We start from the raw sequence: 16,819 nt of genomic DNA, 5'->3' as shown, positions 1-16,819 counted from the left end.
AACAGCTGAATGACCATTTATTTATCATCTATATAAATGATTTGGATGAAGAGGTTGAATGTACAGTCGCTAAATTTGCTGATGGCATCAAAAGAAGAACAAAAATGGAGGCAAACACTCTAAAAAGGATAATAGAGAGGCTGAGTGAGTGGGAAGAAGTTTGTCAGATGGAGCATTTTTACAATGTAGAAATATCTGAATTTGTACACTCTAACAGGAAGAATAGAAAAATAATATACTATTTAAATAGTCAGAAATTACAAAATTTGAAGTAGAGAGATCTGGATGTCTTACTATAGGAATCACAAAAGCTTAGTCTGTTGGGCACTTTAAGTGATTTGGAAGGCAAAGGTAATGCTGTAATTTAATGCAGGGAGAATGGAATGTATAAGTAGGAATGTTTTACTGTAGCTACAGAGGACCTTGATGAGACCACGTCTGGAGTACTATGTATAATTTTGGTCTCCTTATTTGAAAAGGAATAGTATTGTGCTAAAAGCAGTTCAGAGAAGGTCAACTCCATTCATTCCTGGGATGAAGGGCTATAAAGGTTGAACAGGTTGTGTTCTTATGGAAATGCACAAGATGCAAAGGGGACTAGGTAGGGTGGATTCCAGAAGGATGCCCTCTTGTGGGGAGACTAGAACAAGACACACAGTTTATAAATAAAAGTTCTCCCTTTTAAGATGGAAACTAGGTTTTTTGTTTCAAAAGTCATTAGTCTGTGGGATTCACTTCCTCAGAAAGCCATGGAGTCAAGGTCATTGAATTTACTTGAGGTTGAGTCAGATACTGATAGACAAGTGAATCAGGGATAATTGGGAGTGGACAGTAAAGCAGACCTGAGACCATGATTGAACCAACCATGACTTTATTGAACAATGGAGCAGACTGTAAAACCTGAATAGTCTGCTCGCGTTTTGGTGTGATTTTAGTTCGTTGATATAAAGCTAAGGCTTACAATGGCAGGGGACCTCAGACCCGTGGCATGTGCCTCTTGCTTGATGTAGGAGCTTAGGGATGTGGCTGACGTCCCTGACTCTCACACTTGCAAGAAGTGTGTCCAGCTGCACCTCTTGTTTGACCACATGACAGCTCTGGAACTGCAGATGGACTCACTGTGGAGCATCCGCGATGCTGAGGAGGTCGTGGGTAGCATGTTTAGTGAATTGGTCATGCTGCAGATTAAAATTGCTGAGGGAGACAGTGAATAGGTGACCAAAAGGCAGAGAAAGAGTAGGAAGGCAGTGCAGGTGTCCCCTGCGGTCATCTCCCTCCAAAACAGGTATACCATTGTTGTGGGAGATGTCTCACCAGGGGAGGGCAGCAGTTGCCAAGATCGTGGTACCGTGGTGGGCACTGCTGTTCAGAAGGACGGGAAAAAGACTCATAGGGCCATAGTCCTAGGGGATTCCATTGTAAGGCGAGTAGATAAGCGGTTCTGTGGATGAAAATGAGACTCCCAGATGGTATGTTGCCTCCCAGGTGCTCGGGTCAGGATGTCACCAATCGGCTGCAGAGCATTCTGAAAGGGGAGGGTGAACATCCAGCTGTCATGGTGCATATAGGCACCAACAATATAAGTAAAAAACGAGATGAGGTCCTGAAAGCAGAATTCGGGGAACTAGGAGAGAAGTTAAAGAGGAGGACCTCAAAGATAGTGATCTCAGGATTGCTACAGTGCCACGTGCTAGCCAGGGTAGAAGTGAAAGAATAGGTAGGATGTACATGTGGCTTGAGGGATGGTGTAGGAGGGAGGGGTTCAGATTTGTTGGACATTGGGACCGGTTCTGGGGAAGGTGAGACTATTTCAAATTGGATGGTCTACATCTGAACCAGACTGGAACTATTGTCCTTGGGGGAGTTATTGCTACTGCTGTTGGGGAGGTTTTAAACTAATGTGGCAGAGGGCTGGGAACCAGAAGAGAAGACAAGTAGGCAGTGAGGTGGAGACTGGAGACTGTAAGGATCATGAAGTTAGCATTACCAAGGGGAAGAGTATGCGAGAGCAGATGAACACAAAAGAACTGGCGGCCTGAAGTGCATATACTTTAATGCAAGGAGTATAGTGGGTAAGGCAGATGAACTTAGGGCTTGGATTGGTGCCTGGGAGTATGACATTATTGCGGTCACAGAGACTTGGTTGTAGGAAGGGCATGATTGGCAACTAAATGTTCCAGAATATAGATGCTTCAGACAGGACAGGGAGGGAAGTAAAAAGGGGAGGGAGGAGTTGCATTGCTGGTCAGGGATGATATCACGGCTGTGCTAAAGGAGGACACTATGGAGGGCTTGAGCGGTGAGGCATTATGGGTAGAGCTGAGAAATAAGAAGGGTGCAGTTACATTGTTGGGGCTGTATTACAGGCCTCCCAACAGTGACCGCGAAGTAGAAGAACAGAGGTAAACAGATTATGGAAATATGTGGAGGCAACAAGGTGGTGGTGATGGGAGATTTTAATTTTCCCAGCATTGACTGGGATACATTTAGAATCAGAGGTCTGAGTGGGGCAGAATTTGTAAGGAGCAACCAGGAAAGTTTTCTAGAGCAGTATATCAATAGTCCGATGAGGGAAGGAGCCATATTGGACCTGGTGCTGGGGAATGAGCCAGGCCAGGTGGTAGAAGTTGCAGTGGGAGATTTCTTTGGAAACAGTGACCACAATTCTGTAAGTTTTAGAATACTTGTAGACAAAGATAAGAGTGGTCCTAAGGGAAGAGTACTAAACTGAGCCAAACCAATTATATCAAAATTAGGCAACAAGCTGGGAAATGTGGATTGGACACAGCTATTTGAAAGGAAGTCCACATTTGATATGTGGGAGGCTTTCAAAGATAGGTTGAAGATAGGGCAGGATAGGCATGTCCCTTTGAAAACAAGGGATAGGAAAGGCAAGATTAGTGAACTGTGGATGACAGGAGAAACCGTGCAACTAGCCAAGAGGAACAGAGAAGCATACATAAGGTCCAGGCAGCTAAGAACAGAACATGCCTTGGAGGAATATCAGAGTAGGACCAATCTTAAATGAGGAATCAAGCTGGCTAAAAGGGGTCATGAAATAACTTTAGTGTGCAGAATTAAGGAGAATCTCAAGTCCTTTTATTCATATATAAGCAGCAAGAGGGTAACTAGAGAAAGGGTTGGTCCACTAAAGGATAAGGAAGGAAGGTTGTGTGTCAAACCTGAGAAAATGGGTGAGATTCTCAATGACTACTTTGCATCAGTGTTCACTGAGGAGAGAGACATGATGAATGTTGAGATTAGAGATAGAAGTTTGTTTACTCTGGATCACGTTGACATAAGGAGGGAAGATGTGTTGGGTAGGCTAAAGGATATTAAGATGGACAAATCTCCAGGACCGGATGGGATCTATCCCAGGTTGCTGAGGGAGGTGAGAGAGAAAATAGCTGGGGCCCTGACAGATATCTTTGTAGCATCCTTAAACAGTGAAGTGCTGAAGGATTGGAGGGTTACTCATGTTGACCCTTGTACAAGAAGGGTAGTAGGGATATCCCAGGTAACTACACACCAGTGAGCCTGACTTCAGTGGTGGGGAAGTTGCTGGAGAATGTACTGAGGGATATTTTTTTTTTTATTTGGAAAAGAATGGGCTTATCAGTGATAGGGAACATGGTTTTGAGTAGGGGAAATTGTGCCTTACCAACTTAATAGAGTTCTTTGAACAAGTGACCAAGTTGATAGATGAACGAAGGGCTGTAGATGTCATATGCATGGACTTCAGTAAGGCGTTTGATAAGGTTCCCCATGGTAAACTAATGGAGAAAGTGAAGTCACATGGTGTGCAGGGTGTTCTAGCTAGGTGGATAAAGAACTGGTTGATCAACAGGAGACAGAGAGTAGCAGTTGAAGGGAGTTTCTTGAAATGGAGAAAGGTGACCAGTAGTGTTCCACAGGGATCAGTGCTGGGACCACTGTTGTTTGTGATATACATAAATGATCTGGAAGAGGGCACTGTTGGTCTGATCAGTAAGTTTGCAGATGACACGAAGATTGGTGGAGTAGCAGAAAGCATAGGGGACTGTCAAAGAATACAGGAGAATACAGATAGACTGGAGAGTTGGGTGGAGACGTGGCAGATGGAGTTCAATCCAGGTAAATGTGAGGTGATGCATTTTGGGAAGTCTAATTCTAGAGCGAACTATACTGTAAATGGAAGAGCCTTGGGAAAAGTTGATGGGTAGAGAGATCTGGGAGTTCAGGTCCATTATACCCTGACAGTTGCTGCATAGGTGGATAGAGTGGTCAAGAAGGCATATGGTATGCTTGCCTTCATTGGACGAGGTATTGAGTATAAGAGCTGGCAGGTAATGTTAAAATTGTACAGAACATTGGTTTGGCTGCATTTGGAATACTGTGTACAGTTCTGGTCACCACATTACCAAAAGGATGTAGATGCTTTGGAGATGGTGCAGAGAAGGTTTACAAGGATGTTGCTGAAAATGTGTTGCTGGAAAAGCGCAGCAGGTCAGGCAGCATCCAGGGAACAGGAGAATCGACGTTTCGGGCATAAGCCCTTCTTCAGGAATGAGGAAAGTGTGCCCAGCAGGCTAAGATAAAAGGTAGGGAGGAGGGACTTGGGGGAGGAGGGTCGGAAATGTGATAGGTGGAAAGAGGTCAAGGTGAGGGTGATAGGTCAGACTGGGGTGGGGGCGGAGAGGTCAGGAAGAAGATTGCAGGTTAGGAATGCGGTGCTGAATTCGATGGATTTGACTGAGACAAAGTGGGGGGAGGGGAAATGAGGAAACTGGTGAAATCCGAGTTCATCCCTTATGGTTGGAGGGTCCTAGGCGGAAGATGAGGCGTTCTTCCTCCAACCGTCGTGTTGTTGTGGTCTGACACTTTCTCCTTACAAGGATGTTGCCTGGTATGGAAGGTGCTAGCTATGAAGACAGGTTGAGTAGGTAAGGCTGGTTTTCATTAGAAAGAAAGAAGATTGAGGGGGCAGCTGATTGACGTTTACAAAATCATGAAGGGTATAGACAGGGTGGATAGAGTTAAGCTTTTTCCCAGGGTGAGGGATTCAATAATGAGAGGTCATGCGTTCAAGATGAGAGGTGAAACGTTTAAGGGGGATACACGTGACAAGTACTTTACACAGAGGGCGGTAGGTGCCTGGAATGAGTTGCCAGCAGAGGCAGGCACGGTAGATTCATTTAAGATATGTCTGGACAGATGCATGAGTTGGTGGGGAGCAGAGGGATACACATGCTTAGGAATTGGGCGATAGGTTTAGACAGTGGATTTGGATCGGCTCAGGCTTGGAGGGCCAAAGGGCCTGTTCCTGGGCTGTAAATTTTCTTTGTTCTTTGTTTCCAAGTTCTACATTTTGAACATTCTGGTGATTTTAAAACAATCACTTTTGAATTGTTGTACAGTTATTGAAAGTTTTATACAAGCATACACTTGGATTCACATATGGTGGAAGTCCACTAAGGTCTCCCCACAAATCATTGTCAGCACCAACTCACTAGCCAGTATGATTGTCCATTTAGGAGGTTCCATGTTCACTAGTCTGCCTGGCTCTTGAAGCTGCTCACATGGAGCTATTTTCTGAACTGTATATTTGTCTTCAGCTTTTAATGGACATCGAGAAGTGGATCAGTCCATAGTTAGTCCAGTTGTCTGTACTGTCCATCATTTTGGTAATGATGACATTCTTTGGTCTTGGGATCGAATGACAACTTAGTTGATCATGTGTCAGAACTCTGATTGTGCATGCCTCCAAGAACTTGCCATTTCGGTGAAACAGTGTGTTTATGACCCAACAGTTTGGCTGCACATTTTGTGAGCTGGAGAATTCCATTGGAGTTGCACTTCCCAACTCCTTCCATTCTGGAATTCGTTAGCTCATTTGGCTAGATGACTGGTTTGCTTTGCAGAGTGATGCCAGCACCATGGGTTCAGTTCTTGCACTGATTTCCGAAGTGCACTCCTCTTGACTGAGGTGTAGTGACTCTTAGGTTAAACCACCACCATCTCTCTCTCTCTCTCTCTCTGAGAAAACAGCCCTATGTTCCAATGGGACTACAGAACACAACGTTGCCTTCCTTGTAACAGTATGTCAACCTAATGTTAGCATTAACATCATATACCCTTCCCAATAAACAAAGCTATATCAGTCGTACAATTGTCCCTTTCATGTTCCCATTAACCCAATGAAGCATTATCACTGTCACTGTTCATCTCCCACCTGTCAGCTTCCCTATTAATTTAAGGCTTTTATTCATTTCTTTGACAATCTTTAAATTTTAACAACTTCCACTCTTAGCAAGGTTCCCACAGGATTAACCACATATCTCATCCTACAGTATTAGCTACATTCCCTATCATGCTTAGAATAAGTGCTCAGTGTTATGAAGATGTGGGCGTACTGTACCTTTAAGAAAATTAAAAGCTAGCACAATACCTCATATAGCACCAAGTGTTCTGATACAATGTAACCTTCTGGTCCAGCAGCTAGTGTAGCTGGTTGCCTGGAGACAAAAATAAATTTGAATTAGGCCAATCAGTTTAAATTATACCCCCCAAAATACGCAATTTCAATCATGTTTGAATTTAGTATATTTCCAATATTAAAAGCCAATTACACAATCCGATGCTTTGGGGATATAAGACCAGGAAAAATTGAATAGTTGAGGGAGAACTGCCAAAAGACCAACAGATGTAGGTTGCTAGTCAGAACTCTCTGAGAGGCACTGTCTAGAGAAGGAGTTGCACAGAAAAAAACATCAATTTCAAGCTGGAGAGAAAATCTACAGAGGAAGATACAAAGAGAAGATTCAACAGCTGGCTGGTTTTGAAATTTAAATTGTTCAGTAAATCTTAATCAGGGGTTTTATTGGATTAGTACTATAGAAGGGTAAGTAAAAGATAGGTTAGAGGAAGGAGTTGTAAATAGTTGTTAGTTAATTATTCTCTGTTATACTTTAAGAAATAAAGTTATTAATTTTTACTTTAAATAGCACTTGGCCTCTCAAATTTTCACAGATTACTGCATGGGATAAATCTTTTCTATGTTCCTGGTTTAAATTAAGCAGGAGGGTTTACCCGTGTTATAGCAGTTTGGGGGCTCATTGTCGGGATTTGAACTGGTTTAGACAGATTTGAGTAGATTTGGGTTACAAAAAATCCCAGCAGATTTAAACACTTGCTGGTTAGTGTCCTAGATCCTTAAATAAAATCCCAGTGTAACAATTTGTTTAATTTTGGTGACTTGTGATTGATTAAATTAAATTGAGAGAAATGGCTCTTAAAAAAGCTAAAGAGGTTCTGGGATTTGAAGATGATTCTCAAATTTTCCAAGAAAGTTTAGAAGGAAAGAAAAAAAGGCCATACTTTTAGAATTAGCAAAGAAATTAGATTTGGGTTTAACCAAGGACAAAAGCAAAGCTGAAATTGTAAGGGAATTACTCAGACACTTGGTGTATTAGAGATATAGACAAGTGCAGTAGAGATTAAAAAAAAAACTTAAATTACATTTGAGGAAAATGGAGTTAGAAGATTAACAAAGAAAGAGAGAGCAGAGGGAGAAAGAGGAGAGAGAAGAGAGAGAGGAAAAAGAGAGAAGGTTCTTACCTGAGTAAAGACAGAGAGAAAAAAGGAGAGACAAAAAAAAGAGCGAATTTGAACTTGAGAAATTGCAACTTAGTCAGCAACGTCAAGTTAACAGGATGGAGATTAAAAGAGAAGGTAGTGATATATACAAATGTCAAAACTCTGCCACATTTTGATGAGGAAGATATTGAAGCCTTCTTTATTTCATTTGAAAAATTGGCTAAGCAGATGGAATGGTCCAAGGATTTATGCATGATGCTAGTTCAGACTAAATGGTAGGCAGAGCCAGTCCAGATATTTGCCACGCTGCCAGATGAGGGGCCAAGAGATTATGAAGAGGTTAAACATATGACTTAAGTGCTTATGAATTGGTACCAGAAGCATAAAGACAGCGGTTCAGAAACATAATAAAGTAATCAGGTCAGGCTTATGTTGAATTCCAAAGAATTAAACATAGTCATTTTGACAGATGGGTGGGTACTTTGAAAATAGATAGGATCTTTGAGGCTCTACAAGAGATTATTCAACTAGACAAGTTTAAAAACTCACTTCCAGAGATGGTAAGAATTCATGTGGAGGAACAGAAAATTCAGGAAGTGAGTAGGCAGATGAGTACATGCTGGTGCATTAGACAAGCTTCTGGCCAGAATTTCGTCCTGTGAGGAATAGAAGTTGGGAAAAGGTTAGATCCTACACTCTGAAACCAAGAGTAGAGAACACTGGTAAGAATTTACCACAGGATAAAAAAGAAGCCCAAGAGGGTGGAAAGGAGGTGAAAGGCCTCAGGTGTTTCCACTGTGATAAAGTGGGACACATAAAAGTCACAGGCTGGTCGTTAAAGAAAGGCATTGTGGGAAAAGATGTGTAGAAGAGGCTAAGCCAGTGGCATTTGTGAAGGTAGTAAGGGTGACCCCAAGAAGAGCCGACAAACTGCATGAGAATACACAGCTTAGGCAGGGGCTGGTATGGAGTTAGTACCTGATCTCTAAAAAGAATTTACTCTGTGGGTAAAGTTTACTCAGAAAGAACAGGAGGAGAAGGACAAGAAATTATAAGTTTGAGAGATACAGGATCTAACCAGTCGCTGATAGTAAGGGATGAGTGAATATGCACTCTTTCTGATCTGTTACCCAAGAGTGTGGTAATTTGTGGGATAGATGGACAGAAATGTAGCGTTCCCCTATGTAAGATTAGGTTGGAGTGCTAACTCAAGACTGGGGAAGTTACAGTGGGAGTGAGTGACAGACTGTCAGTTCCAGGAATTCAGTTTGTTCTTGGGAATGATTTGGCAGGGTCCAAAGTGGGAATGACACCCTTTGTTGTGGAGAAGCCCAAAGAAGACCAGGAAATGGAGGAATTAAAACAGAAATATCCTGGTATTTTCCCAGACTGTATAGTAACCAGATCCCACTATCAGAAGTCACAGCACAAAGCGAAAAGTGAAGAAAAAGATGGAGTTGAGGTTCAGTTAGCGGATACCGTCTTTGACATAATGGTGCAGGAAAAACCTGACCAGGCAGAGGGTCAGACAGAAGTGTTTAGTCCTGAAAAGCTAAGAGGCTTGCAACAGCAAGACAAGATGATGAAAGATATACACGTGGGTGCACACTCCGAAAAGGTGGCAGAGAATATTCCGGAGGGCTATTATCTTAAAGATAAATTCCTAAGCCAGAAATGGAGACCACGGCAGGTTAGTGCAGAGGAGAAATGGGCCAAAGTGCACCTGATTGTGTTGCCGGTAGCATACAGACTGGAGGTGATATGGTAGCACATGAACTACCTGTAGGAGGTCACCCAGGGGTATGAAAAACTCAGGATAAGGTACAAACACATTTTCATTGCCCTGGAATGCACAAGGATGTGGTTAACTTTTGCCTTACATGTTTTACATGCCAAATGGTAGGTAAGCCACAGGCGGTAATAAAACCAGCACCTTTGTTACCAATTCCCACATTTGAAGAACCTTTCACGTGGGTTATAATTGTGTAGGTCCCCTCCCGAGAACTAAAATTGGAAACCAGTACTTGTTAACCATAATGGATGTGTCTACCAGATTTCCTGAGGTAATTCCATCATGGAGTATCAAGGCAAAAAGGGTAGTAGAGGAGTTAGTAGCTTTCTTCACACGGTATGGGCTACCCAGAGAGATTCAGTCAGACTAAGGGTCAAACTTTACTGCTGGGTTTTAAAGGTGGTTATGGATAGCTTAGGTATACAGCACTTTAAATATTGACAATATTAAAAGCCAATGACACAATCTGAATGTGTCATTGGCTTTTAATGTTTTGGGGGTATAAGACTGGGAAAGATTGAACAGTTGAGAGGAGAACTGCCAAAAAATCAACAGATGTAGGCTGCTGATCAGAACTGTCTGAGGGGTACCTGTCTAGAGGAGGAGGTTTGCACAGAGAAAAAACATCCACACCAACCTGAAGAACAAATCTACAGAGGAAGATAAAGTGAAGATTCCACATCCAGCTGGTTTTGAAATTTGAATTTTTCAGTAAATCTTAATTGGGAGTTTTATCGGACTAGTATTATCAAAAGAAAGTAAAAGATAGTTTTAGTTAATTATTCTCTGTTATACTTCAAGAAATAAATAATTTTTACTTTAAATAGTTTTTGGCCTCTCGAATTTTCACAGATTACTGCATGGGATAAATCTTTTCTGTGTTGCTGGTTTAAATTAAGCAGGAGGATTTACCCATATCATAGCATAACTTTATCTGTTAATGTGCATTTAAATATCAATCTTAATCAACTGTCTCACTCAATTCTCTATTGGGCTTTGTGTTTCTCCTTCACATTCTCTGAAGCCCAACACCACCCAAGGCTTTAATACTGATCCCTTATCTAGAAAGAATCTTGTAACAACCTATCACACTCCTCGAATGGATGTTTCACCGCATGCACTCTTCGCAATCCTCTCATTACCTTATATATTGTTCGTCCTCCCTCCAAATGCTTGACGCATTGAAATCAGGGCTCACCGAGCTTGGTAGATTAATTCTTGGTTTCAAAGTTTATAAATATTGTATAAGTACCTTCAATGACCTCAAAATACTTCCTAACTGCTACACAGGCAATGAACACTTTTGTGTTCATTGAAAACATGGCAGCCAGCAAAATCCAACAAACAGCAATAAAATAAATAGGCAACTGAACTGTTTTAATGGTATCTGTTTACGGATAAATATAGGCCAGGAAGACAGGAAAGCTCCACTGGCTCTCTGAGGGAAAAAAAGGACTAGAAATGTTTTTACCCACCAGAGTGGACAGATGGAGCCTTGGTTTAGAATCCTATCTAAAAGGAGGACAGCACCCCCTCAGTACTGCACAGTGAGGTGTCATTATATGTACAAGTCTGAGTGGAGTTTGAATTTACAACCTTCTGACTCAAAAGGGGACGGCGTGTCCAGAATACCTGGGCTAATATTAGAAAAACAACTCTGATTACAATATTGGGATAATTATTGCTTTCAAAAAAAATTAAAACATATTAAAGATATAACAATAATAACTATCAATTTAATTTTCTACTAATTAAACTAGGAATTCAGGCCATGCGATAGCTCCATGGGTCCTGCTGTGATCGCCATAGGAGTTTTGTGGTGCGATTGTAGTGTCCTTACCTCTGGCCCAGCCCAACTTACTCCAGAGGTGTGCCCTAACATCTTTGAACAGGTTGGTTATAAATGCCTATAACTCCATGGATGCTCACAGTCCATATCTTGGACATAGACAGTTTTCCTCAGTCCTCAAAGTTTGGTGGAATTTGCAGGTTGAAGATTTAGACCATAAGACATAGGAGTGGAAGTAAGACCATTCGGCCCATCAGGTTCACGCTGCCATTTAATCATGGCTGATGGGCATTTCAATGCCACTTACCCACACTCTCCCTGCAGCCCTTAATCCCTTGTGAGATCAAGAATTTATCAATTTCTGCGCTTCGTGGCATTGAATTCCACAGGCCCACCATTCTTTGGCTGAAGAAATGTCTCCTCATTTCTGTTCTAAATTGACCCCCTCTAATTTTAAGGCTGTGCCCACGGGTCCTAGTCTCCCCACCTAACGGAAACAAATTCCCAGCATCCACCCTTTCTAAGCCATGCATTATAACTTTTTATTAGATCTGCCTTCAACCTTCTAAACTCTAATGAATACAATCCCAGGATCCTCAGCCGGTATTCGTATGTTAGGCCTACCAGTCCAGGGATCATCTGTGTGAATCTCTGTTGGACACGCTCCAGTACTGGTATGTCCCTCCTGAGGTGTGGGCCCCAAAGTTGGACACAGCATTCTAAACAGGGCCTAACTAGAGCTTTATAAAGTCTCAGAAGCACATCGCTGCTTTTATATTCCAACCCTCTTGAGATAAGTGACAACGTTACATTTGCTTTCTTAATCATGGACTCAATCTGCAAGTTAACCTTTAAAGAATCCTGGACTAGCACTCCCAGATCCCTTTGTACTTTGAAAATAGTCCTTGCCTGTATTCTTTTTTCCAAAGTGCAAGACCTCGCACTTGCTCATGTTGAATTTGATCAGTGATTTTCCTGGACCGCTCTCCTAAACTGTCTAAATCTTTCTGCAGCCTCCTGACCTCCTCAGTACTACCTGCCTGTCCACCTAACTTCATATCATCGGCAAACTTCACCAGAATGACCCCAGTCCTTCCATCCAGATCATTATGTGGCCACTTACCCACACGCTGTGGCCCCAACACTGAACCCTGTGGGATACCATTTGTTGCTAGCTGTCATTCCGAAAAAGAACCTTTTAACCCAACTGTCTGCCTTCTTTCAGACAGCCAATCCCCAATCCATGCCAGTAGCTCACCTTTAACACCATGGGCCCTCACACCTTACTCAGCAACCTCCCGTAGGGCAACTTAACAAAGGCGTCTTGAAAGTCTAGATAGATAACATCCACTGGGTTTTCCTGGTCTAACCTACTTGTTACCTCTTCAAAGATTTGTAAAGGTAAATACACAAATCACTGACAGCCTTTCTTTGGCTGCAAATTTTCACATTTGTTTTTATGTGTATGGGTATCGATGGTTCAACCAGCATTTCTTGCGCATCCAAGTATCAACCATGTTGCTGTGGGTCTCAAGTCACATGCAGGACAGACCAGATAAGGACGGCAGATTTCCTTCCCTCAAGGACACCAGTGAACCGGATAATTGTTATGACAATTGACAGCAGTTTCATATCGCCATTAGGCTTACTTTTTATCCCAAATTTTTACTTATTCAAATTTCACCATCTGATGTGGTGTGATTTGTACCCAAGTGCCTGGAACTCTGGTTTACCACAGCCAGTGACATCACTGCCATGCTATCCCATCCCCATGTGCAATAAATAAATAGGAAACAAAATATTCCCTAAAATTTGAAAACTGAAAACACGTTGTTAATGCATGATCTTCTAAATAAATTGCAAATCTACACGCAATTTCTATTTTTAATTTAAAATGTAATTAACTTCAAGCAGTTGCTTATTTCAAAATTTGGAATAGATCATTTTGTTGCAAGAAGTGAGCGTTAACAATCTTTGGAGTTCTGAAAGCCAAGCTTGGCCTTGGCCAATCAGCACTTTCTAATTTACCTCATCTTCGTTTTCATCCTATTCAATTCATCAGCAATTGAAAGTGTTCAGACAGTGGTTCAAGTTAAGGTCAAACATGAATTGGAGGAATAAAGTACAGTAAAGTCAAATTATTGGAAAAATATATGTACGTATACACATATATAAAAGCAAATCTCTGCATTGAATTAAACTATTTCTTCCAGAAATTAAGCTCCTTCAATGTGTTTGAAGTTATAGAGCCATGTCAAAGGTTAATTCCAGCCTCGCAAAAAAACAATGGCAGTTTCTTTTCACTGTTTCTTTTAGTTATAGATAGCACCCCTTGTGGCCTGACCCTTCCATATGCACAGAGCACTGAAGATTACCATTAACAGTGTTTTAAAAGTTGCCTTTCTCTACCTAAAGTAAATGATTGTCAATGTTTCCTCCAGACAACCTAAATGCAAACTTTCAATGAGCTGGTTAACTTGGCTGAGTGATGATTTGAAACTGCCATCTGGTCAACCTAATGTTTCATCATTTTCTGAGTCTATTTCAATTTGATACATTTCTGCAGGAGCTCTAATGGTCAGCAAACAGAAATGATTCCTCTAATAGTTGAAACCAGCATCCTGTAAGTGCTCTATTTTATCCCACACTTATGTAACTTAAAAAAGGAACATTGCAATCCACACGGAAAGCCACACATCCCTGCATATCCCTGAAATCCGCCTTTACTACAAAAGGACCCTTTGTTTACAAAAGAAAACCATAATGCAAAGGGATTACATGAAAAGAGTAAAAATTTATTTGTTGAAATGCTTTGAAAAATTGAAATACACCATCAGAAGACGCTGTGACCCTTTTCTATGCAGAGAATAACAAACACTTGTGAAGCTGAAATATCAGTCTCAAAAACGAAGAAGTGATACTAGTTTGTACATTATCCACAATTAGCACATCTGTTCAGCAGTATCAACATTTGGAATCCGTTGATGTTTCAGTCCCCCTCAATACATAATCAGCCTTCTGGTGCTGAAAGCAAATATAATCTTCTCTGCTGAAAAAGAATCTTTTGATTTTGATTCAAATTTTGGGACTGGAATGTTTTGCCAATCTTCTTAGGATCACAGATAAGATGTGTGCGTGTATGTGGGTTGCTGGCAGGCTGGCAGTGGGGTTCAGGCTTGATTTGGTCTCCAGTACATGGAATTCATCATCTAAACTCTGTGGAGCAACAATGCTGTTTATCAGCTGATTGTATTTGAGGCCAGTGCACAATTACCGACCAGTTACATAAAGCAGAACTGTTAATATTCATTTTTTGAATGCGTGTGTACTTGAACTCATCAGGAAGATAACCACAGAGTACACTTTCCTTGTGGGCTTGTACTTCAGAATATATTCAGGACCATCAGATTAATGATTGGACACAACATACATGCTATCAGTTAGACAGCATTAGGTCAGTGTGCACGTTATGGTACACTTAAAGGAATGGTTCACAGAAACTTTCCCAATAAAACTAGTAAAACAAAGATAATAATGTAGCTAATGATAAGGTTGGGACACTTATTCGGATCCATTCAATGAAGCATCAAAATCTGTTTTCAGATGAACTATGCCAACACTGGGAAAATAAATTATTGTAACTAATTAGTGACAGTCAACCATATTGAAAAAATTTGAACATCTTAGAGTTTATATTGCAACATCGAAAGTATGAGTGTGCAGAGAAAATAGACATTCCTTGATCTCTGATTTTAACCACTGAGAACTTCATAAATCTGTTGTTCCATCATATAGCCTTGAGCCATCATATAGGATGCTTCACCAAAGACGATATTCACTTTAATTAAGCCAAGTAATGCACAGGGCAGCACACAGGAATGGAACTAGACAACCAGGTCAAAGTCATCTCTCTGAGGAGGAATAAGACAAAAAGTAAAATTAATGCACCCTTCCAAATTAATATATCAATCAACAAAAGTACATTTCAAAGATATTCCGGTTTTAATCAAAAGCATATATAACATTTTTGATTCCATCATATAAAAAAAGTGAAGATATCGGAAATACACGAGAGGAGTCTAATGCTTTTGGTACATCCCTTCTCCAGAAGCAGAAAACTAAACACCATCTTCCTAGAATATTAACCTGCCACCACTCCTTGCCCCTTGTTAAAAATCTCTTTCATCATTCCTTAAGTCTTGATTTTGCTCAGTAATCAGTTAACACCTTTCAGGATGTGGTCAGTATGTTTATATTGGTTAAATGCTGTATAAATTAAATTTCCAAGGATCAACCTTTCTCTTTTTACCTCCATCTGCTTTTAGCCCCGGTTTTATTACAGAAAGTAGTAGTGTTTATATAATACTACCATGGCCTCAGAAATCCAAAACATCCATTAACTACCATTTTAAGTGAAGTTAATGTTGTTACGTAGACAAAGGTAACAGCCCATAATGCTGACAGGAAAGTCTCACGTACAGAAAATAATGACAGGTTAAGTTTACATTAGAAATACATTTGTGGGATGTGGATATTGTGGGAATATAGTACAGCCCATCTCTAATTTCCTGAGAAGACGGTAGCAGTCAGCTAATGATCACTTAAGAACCTTATATACATGGAATGCAATTATTTTACCTACAGACAGAATGATAAAGAGCCTGATTGGTAAAATAGTGCAGGTAGGCTTTCAGCTTGAGCGAGTCCCCTCCATCCCTCATGACCATCAGCTGTCCATAACCATGTCACAAATGGCACTTACTCCCAGGATAGATGATCAGTCACAGGAATGATGGAAGTGGTTCAGTGGGGGTGTTATTTTGGTAGCAGACACTGTCTCCATTGATCTTTCCTAACCCAGGATGCTGCAGTAGGAAGCCCACGAGCAGCCCATCAGCTGCCAGATTTCTGGGAGATAATTCAGACTCTCTCTTCATGACAGTCCACAAGTTTCTTTCCTAAAAACTCTCCTGATTTCAGATTTAGTCTGAAAATGTTCTGGAGAAAACAGGTGTGGGCTGTCTTCTTTAATGACTGGAATCCATGCACTGTCATTGGATATACAGTGCCATTAGGGAGGGAGTGCCCAAGACAGAAATGAATGCAACTTGCAAGGGACGTTACTCTGGTAGTGCTTCCATGAGTCTTCTGTCTTTGTCCTTCTAAGTGATGGAGATTGCTGCTTTGTAAAATGCTGTGGTGAGCTGCTACAGTGCATTTTACAATTGTGCCTTGTAGATGGTGGACTAACCTTAGGCAGATCCTCCCTACTGACGCAAGGCAGAAATAAATCCAAAAGGGAAAAAAGCAGGTGATAAATTTAAATAATTTAAGAACATAATTCTTACCTCTTCATTGTACTCCTTTACGTGCTGTTTGATTTTCGATGAGTCCACCCATGTTATGTAGTCTTCCGTATTTCTGTGGGTTTGGTACAAAAATGGCCACTTTTAACACAGATACTCAAATTATTTGGACTACCATGTACTAAAGTTGATAAGTGCACACTCCCTTATCTGCTATGACCAGTATTTCCAGTTTCACCTTGATCCACATGCTGACATGTTTACGCTGCCAGGCATGTTCACCAACAGAAAGGAGAAAACGATGTGTCCCACAGGCTGACCCACCCAATTTCTCAAAGTAAAACTGGTTTTGAAGCA

The 16,819-nt window shown here is 41.1% G+C and overlaps 1 protein-coding gene across 1 annotated transcript in view; it reads right to left on the bottom strand.

Annotated features, from left to right (window-relative positions):
• Positions 1 to 13,930: 13,930 nt before the first annotated feature.
• imp3 (IMP U3 small nucleolar ribonucleoprotein 3) overlaps positions 13,931 to 16,819 on the bottom strand; it is a 264,779-nt gene continuing 261,890 nt past the window's right edge. Inside the window, exons 6-7 of the mRNA XM_087990922.1 lie at positions 16,505 to 16,577; positions 13,931 to 15,067 (exon numbers count right to left, since the gene is read on the bottom strand). Of these exons, the coding sequence (XP_087847048.1) occupies positions 15,041 to 15,067; positions 16,505 to 16,577 (100 nt within the window). The 3' untranslated portion in view covers positions 13,931 to 15,040. The remainder of the gene's footprint in view (positions 15,068 to 16,504; positions 16,578 to 16,819) is intronic.

The sequence above is a fragment of the Chiloscyllium plagiosum genome, unplaced genomic scaffold, assembly GCF_037043375.1.
Source record: "Chiloscyllium plagiosum isolate Xiang-an unplaced genomic scaffold, Cpla_swu_hap1 HiC_scaffold_9, whole genome shotgun sequence".
Classification (NCBI taxonomy): Eukaryota; Metazoa; Chordata; class Chondrichthyes; order Orectolobiformes; family Hemiscylliidae; genus Chiloscyllium; species Chiloscyllium plagiosum.
The sequence above is the reverse complement of the archived record's forward strand: the minus strand, read 5'-3'. Positions and strand labels throughout refer to the sequence as shown.